Source organism: Colius striatus, chromosome Z (genome assembly GCF_028858725.1).
Source record: "Colius striatus isolate bColStr4 chromosome Z, bColStr4.1.hap1, whole genome shotgun sequence".
Lineage (NCBI taxonomy): Eukaryota > Metazoa > Chordata > Aves > Coliiformes > Coliidae > Colius > Colius striatus.
This window is the reverse complement of record NC_084790.1, coordinates 3,354,089-3,361,031: the sequence shown is the minus strand read 5'-3', so window position 1 is coordinate 3,361,031 and position 6,943 is coordinate 3,354,089. Positions and strand designations below refer to the sequence as shown.

The following is a 6,943-nucleotide window of genomic DNA, read 5'->3' as shown; positions in this document are numbered from 1 at the left end:
GCGGGGAACGGCCAGGGCGCGTGCGCCGCGCGATGCTGCCCCCTGGCGGCCCGCTGCTGCCGCCGCTGGGACGATGGCGGCCGGGGCGCGATCCGTGCGGGGCCGGTCTCCGTCACCCGAGGGGAAAAGGAGGGTGACAGAGTGTTCCCCAGTGAGCAGAGGAGGGGTTTGAGCGAGCACCGCGGCAAGGGCAGCAGCCCCCCCTCCCGGCCTCAGGCGAAAGGCGGGATGGGGCCAGGCGGGAGCCGCTGCCCTGAGGGAGCTCCCGCTGCCGAGCGCCGTAGCCCCGTCAGGACACACAATCACAGAATCACAGAATGGTGGGGGTTGGAAGGGACCTTTAGACACTATCCAGTCCACCCCCCCCCCGCTAAAGCACGTCCCCCCAGATCAGGTCACACAGGAACGTGTCCAGGCGGGTTCCGAAGGAGCCTCCACACCCTCCCTGGGCAGCCTGGGCCGGGGCTCCTTCACCTCATAGTGAAAGTGTTTTCCCTTATGTTGAAAGAGAACTTTTTGTGTGCCAGTTTTTGTCCATCACCCCTTGTCCTGCCGCTGGAGACAACAAAAAAAGTGCCACTCCAACCTCCTGACACCCACCATTTAGATACTTGTAAATATTAACAAGATCCCCCTCTCAGTCTCCTCCAGCCTGAGCAGCCCCAGGGCCCGCAGCCTTTCCTCAGCAGGAACATGCTCCAGTGCCCTGAGCATCTTGCTGGCCCTGTGCTGGCCTCTCTGCAGCACTTCCCTGTCCCTCTGCAGCTGGGGAGCCCACAACTGGCCCCAGGACTCCAGAGCAAAAGGGAGCAGAAGCTCCCTGGCCCTGCTGCCCACACTCTGCTGGATGCCCCCAGGCTGCCATTGGCTTCTTGCCCACGAGGCCACGTTACTGGCTCATGTTTATTATCACCCAGCACTCCCAGGTCTCTCTCCTGGAGCTGCTCTCCAGCAGGTCAACCCCAGCCTATCATGCGTGGGGTTGTTCCTCCCCAGCTGCAGGACTCTGCCCTTGTCCTTCAGGATAAGCAAAAAAGAGTGAGCTCTATCATATGTGGCACATTATTGCCTTTTCTCTGTGTGAAGAGGCAAGTGGGTCTGATGCAGAGTCCTTTAGTGAGTTATGATCCATTTGGATTTCTGAATTATAATCTCCTTAACTGCACCCAGTCCTTCTCCATATTGGGATGGCCCTGGTGCCTTAGGTGCTGTCTGCATGGTGAAGACTATGGTGGGGCATAGGCACATGACAGGATAAAGCTGGAGGGTGGTTGTGGGTGGCTTGTGGCTCCCTCCCCCTTTTAAGTCAACTAGAACACAAACCATGAGAGCAGTAATGGCTTTGAGGCTGGGTATTCTGTTAAGTGACTGATGTCTCAGCTTGTCCCACATCCCCTTGGACATCATTTAGGATAAACTTTTAGAAGTCAGAAGTGGCAAAAAAAAAGGCATAAATTAGTAGTGTATCATTTATTTGAGTTTGGTTACAATACACAGACAAGGAGGATGCTGAAGTTACTGAGATTATTGTTGCAGCTGCAGAGAATGAGTGACACTCCGTATACCAGCAATCTAACAGTAAATGGAAGGTGTTTGCATAAATACAGACACTGGAATACATGTAGTTTCACAGTTTTAACAGCAGTTATGTTACAACTTTACACTTTAAATTACTACACCAGAGTTTGGTTATAACATTGGTTATACATCAGCAGTGGTCCCACTATTCAGGATACAATCAGACTTAAGATGAGAACTGAAATTGGAAAAAAAAACAACAACAACAACAAAAAAGATCAAGTTGTGGCTTACGGGAAGGATGGGTACTTTCCCCTCTATCAAGAAAAGTTACAGCTTGTTACCAGACTAAATCTTTCACAAGTTCAGTAAGACTGAGCCTAGGAGTAAACTTCCCCCTCCTTCCCTCGCCACTCAATCCCCTAAAATCCTTCTGGAAATATAATGAAACAGGTAGACAAAATAAAAGGGTGAGAGACAGTATTAAATACAGCAGGTAACATACAGAATATCACCAGTTTTGGTTCTTATTAGAGTAAGTTTCTATTACTAGAAAACACTTGCTTTGCACAGTTTGACCAGGCAGCTCACTGTCTATGTACCAATGGCCTTTATACATCAAAGTCCCATTTGTGGCTGTCCTCTGTGCAGGCTTCTGTCATCTTGAGGCAACACTGCAGGTTCTCACATGGTCATGTGCTCTGGTAGAACATAGGATATGTCATCCCATGGGTGACGGTACAGACCTTGCTTCAATCTCTTCTGATCCAGGTAGTGTCCTAAAAGGATAGTGTTTTAATGTTATAAAATTGCTTTTCCTCCTAGTCACAACTTTGATGTCTGGATTCCTAACAAGTAGCAGCTTAGTCTGAGTCCCCCAGGGGTTCACATTTGTCTCGTGTTCACAGGGACAAGGCATCCCCCAGTAGGATGGAAGGGGCAGGAATATGGCAAACTTACCAATGAATCCCATGCTCCTGCCTAGTACAAAGATGCCATTGAGAACTCCGATATCAACATACTCATCTGCTTCCTCTCTGCAAAAGAGAACAGGAATTAAATAGTTCCTTGTCTGTTTCAGGATTCAATCTTACAAAGGATCAGAGTCCACTGTAGCCTTTGTAGCAACATGAATTCATGTGAAAGCTTTCTGCCCCCAAGTCCAGGCTACATCTCTTTCACAACACCCTTTTGAAACCCTGGCCCCACATGAGCTGGCAGTATGTCTCCCCTTCTTCTAGGGCCACGATCCAAGAGAAACAGCCCACTACATACTTACCGGGTGAAAGAGCCACAATTCCTGAGCAGGTCAACAAAGGCAGCTCCAATGATGCCATCTACATTCAGGATAAGGTTTGGTTTCTGTAAGAAATGAAACAAAAGACGTTAACAGCAACAAGTGATAGTCACCTGGCAACTTCCATCCTCAAGGGTAATTTGAAGGTTGCCTGTAATAGTTAAGCACCAAAGACTAGCAACAGAGAAAGCTGTTCAGCAGCTTGAGCAACAGCCACGCTTAACGTGAATGATGGGAAAACAGCCCCAAACTGCATCTGGTTCAACCCACTGAGATTATCTGTCACAGCCCATCAGGTATGCTCAGATTCACAGAACACAGCAGCTCCAGTGTGGACAGTGGACACAGATAACGTGTTTTGCTTTGTTCAGCATTTTCCTGCTAACAAATGTCTTCAGCCTCAAACTGTCATTGCACCGCAGGAAAACAAAACCCCAGCAACAATTCATGAAGCAGTACAATTAAAATACAACATTAACCCCTCACCATTCTTCCTCCAGTAAGGAAGAGTGCTCAAGGGGAGCTAAATACTAGTACACTTCACCTTGGAAGTTGTAATTTTCTCCACTTCAAGTGCATAATCCAACAGTGGGGTGGCAGGGAAATGCTGCTTCACGTAGTCTTTCAGAATCTGAACTCTCATGTCTGGGTTATTTATCTGCAAGTTAAGAAGACATTAGCATCACTGATGCAGCCTCTTATACAGGTACTTGCCATAAGTGGTACAATTTGCTAAGTTTAGGATAATTTCAGTCAATAAACATCTCTGAAAGCTCATTTTCTTTCCTTTTTTCTCTCCCCAACACTTCCATAAAAACCATTGTACCAATGCAGTTTTCTTACTGATTTGACTCTGTGTCCAATGCCCATGATCAGTTTGCCTTCTTTCTTCATCTTATTCACAAACTCCATAGGAATAATCCCACTGTCAAAGGCTTTGCTGAATGTCTTGGCTGCAGCATCCAGTGCTCCACCAAACCGGTCACCCTGGGTGCAACACACAAAGGGAATTACAGCAAAGGACTCCACAGTTCAGGTACAAGACAAACACAAGATTATCTTCCCCATCTGCCTGTCTGCCACTGGCCTTCATGAAACTCAAGTTAGGCAGGCATCTGAGATAAAGCATTTGTTTACAACTGAAGTGGCAGTATGCAGCCAATGCATTTCCCCTAGAGATAGAGGATGCAGAGAAATGCAGCCTTAACTCTGTTTTAGTCACATCTTCAGTTGTCAGTCTTGCAACCACATAGGTACAGTTCTGACAGCAACATGGCCTCTACAGAATACTTCTAGACTTAAATGAGGCACTATCAAAACAGTCCTGCTTGCTTGAAAAAAAAAATGGACTAGGTTTTTAAACACAGAGCATCAAACTGTCAGAAGCTGAACAGAAATTTGAAGTGCAAGTGAAGGCATTTAACACTAGTCAGGCATTAATACCTAAAGGGTGGGTGGCAGGAGGTTGGGGCAACTCGTTTTTCTATGGTATCTAGCAACAGGACAAGGGGTGCTGGGATGAAGCTGGAACACAAAAAGTTCCATTTAAACATAAGAAAAAAAGCTATCTCACTGTTTCAGTGAGGGAGCCCTGGCCCAGGGAGGGTGTGGAAGCTCCATCCTTGGAGGTCTTCAAGACCTGCCTGGACACGTTCCTGTGTGACCTGATCTAGGTGGGATCTGCTTTGGCAGGGGGATTTGACTGGATGATCTCTAAAGGTCCCTTCCAACCCCCACCATTCTGTGATTCTACGATTTAAGACTCTTTCCCACAGTGTTCTCTGAGAGAAACTGGCTGTTCTTGGCTTGGATGGGCACACACTTTTCTGGGTGAAATGCTGGTGAGATGGTTGAGTCCAAAGAGTCGTGGTCAGTGGAGTTAAATCCAGTTGGGGCTGGTCATGAGTGGTGTCCCCCAGAGCTCAGTGCTGGGGCCACTCCTGGTTAACATCTTTATCAATGATCTGGATGAGGGGATGGGGTGCACCTTTAAGGAGTTTGCAGCTGACACCAAGCTGGGTGCAAGTGTGGATCTGCCTCAGAGTAGCGAAGCTTTATAGAGAGAGCCAGACAGGCTGGATGGCTGGGCCAAGGCCAATGCCATGAGCCGGGTCCTGCCCTTGGGCCACAACAACCCCCAGCAGAGCTACAGGCTTGGGGAGGAGCGGCTGGAAAGCTGCCAGGCACAGAGGGACCTGCCAGTGTGGGCTGAACAGGAGCCAGCAGCGTGCCCAGGTGGCCAAGAAGGCCAAGGGCATCCTGGCCTGGCTCATGAAGAGTGTTGCCAGCAGGAGCAGGGAGTTGATCATTCCCTGCACTCGCCTTTGCTGAGGCTGCACCTCAAATCCTGTGTCCAGTTCTGGGCCCCTCTCTACCAGAAGGACATGGAGGTGCTGGAGAGGATCCAGAGGCTGGGCTACCAAGCTGGGAAAGGCTTTGGAGCATGTCTCAGATGAGGAAGGGCTGAGGGATCTGAAAGGCTCAGGGGAGACCTTCTCACTCTCTACAACTACCTGAAAGGAAATAGTAGTGAGGTGGGAGTGGGTCTGTTCTTCCTGGTAACAAGCAATAGAACAAGAGGAAACAGCCTCAGGTTGCGCTAGGGGAGGTTCAGGCTGGATGTGAGGAGGAATTTCTTTGCTGACAGGGTTGTCAGGCATTGGAACAGCTGCCTAGGGAGGTGCTGGAGTCACAGTCCCTGGAGGGGTTTCAGAGCTGGGTGGATGTTGCACTGAGCAAAATGGTTTCGTGGTTGATGGGGCTGGGACAAAGGCTGCACTCCGTGAGCTTAAAGGTCTCTTCCAGCTAAAACCATTCTATGGTTCTATGAAGAGACACAACCTGTCCATGGCTCTGCAACCCAATCTAGATGTTAATTTTATAGTAATGAAACCTAGACAGAGTAATGAGTAACAAAGCCAAATCCTCTGGAGATCAGGTACTTACGATAGTAAGAAGGCCTGAAGTGAGACTTGAGATGAGATCTTTCCCAGCTCTTGCACAGACAATGGTGTTGTGGGCTCCAGACACAGCAGGCCCATGATCTGCTGTTACCATCAGACACATCTCAATGAACTGGCAGGCATACTTTGGTAACCTGAGCAAGAAAGAGACTGAAGTCATTTATTGTAATGAAAAATGCATAAAAAGACACATGATGGCAGTGACTTTTGATTTAGGTGTACGCCTCAAAGAAGCAGAACAGAGAAAGGGAGCTGTAGGGTCACCATACCCATCAGGGCATCCTGGAACCTTTCTCAGACATCACATTTTTATTCAGCTCCGACAGGAGCTGTTTAGCTCACACCTGAGGGTCAGTTTGGTAGGCTGAGTTGCAAACAGACATCAGTGAGCTCTGGGGATCCCCTTGAGGGGAGGCATGAGGCTGTGCTACGGTTCTGTTCATCCTCTTCTGCCAAGCCAGAGCTTCCAGCTACTACCAAGACAGCCTTTAACAAAAGCACCATCCAATGAAGGCAGCAAACTTTTGACACTCAGTTTCCCTGTAGACTGGTTAACAAATGTTTGTTAACTCCCTCAGTCTCTCCGGGCTCGAGGAGACAATTACAACAGCCAGAATGGGAAGTGGGCCTAGAATGGAAGAATTGCCTCAGTGTACCACAAAACTTGCATAAAACTTCATCCCAAGACTAAAACATCCTTGTATGAAGCCTCAAAATGCTTATGTGGTATCAGCAGAGGGAATACAGAGATGGCATTTCCAGTGAATCTACATTCATAAATGAATGCTGGAGTTGTTTATTAATAAACTTTTAAGCAAAAAGAAAACTAAGAAGAACTTCAAAGAATCTGTGAACTTTCCCAAAAGCTGCCTCACCTCCTTTGAAACCAGAGCAGGCCCAGAACCCCTCCAATTCCCATCTCTTCTTTGAAGACCTCAGTGATTGGCATCCCAGCATAAATCAGTTCCTGACCTCTCTCGTCACAGATGCTTGTCATAAAGGAAGCTGGTTTGCGGATCAGGCCCAGCTCCTGAAATCACAGCATGAAGATGGGATTTTAAACAACCTACCTTAGAAGCAAGAGGCAAATGATCAAACAACAATGCCCTCAGAGCAGTGTAGAACCAGCACACCCAGTGAGCTCACAAGTAACACCATAAAGTGC

General features: G+C 48.1%; 1 protein-coding gene across 1 annotated transcript in view; it reads right to left on the bottom strand.

Moving 5' to 3' along the window:
- Positions 1-1,451: 1,451 nt before the first annotated feature.
- The window catches only part of ACLY (ATP citrate lyase), a 32,724-nt gene continuing 27,232 nt past the window's right edge, over positions 1,452-6,943 (bottom strand). Inside the window, exons 23-29 of the mRNA XM_062018103.1 lie at positions 6,654-6,808; positions 5,762-5,912; positions 3,659-3,802; positions 3,360-3,473; positions 2,798-2,880; positions 2,479-2,555; positions 1,452-2,297 (exon numbers count right to left, since the gene is read on the bottom strand). Of these exons, the coding sequence (XP_061874087.1) occupies positions 2,203-2,297; positions 2,479-2,555; positions 2,798-2,880; positions 3,360-3,473; positions 3,659-3,802; positions 5,762-5,912; positions 6,654-6,808 (819 nt within the window). The 3' untranslated portion in view covers positions 1,452-2,202. The remainder of the gene's footprint in view (positions 2,298-2,478; positions 2,556-2,797; positions 2,881-3,359; positions 3,474-3,658; positions 3,803-5,761; positions 5,913-6,653; positions 6,809-6,943) is intronic.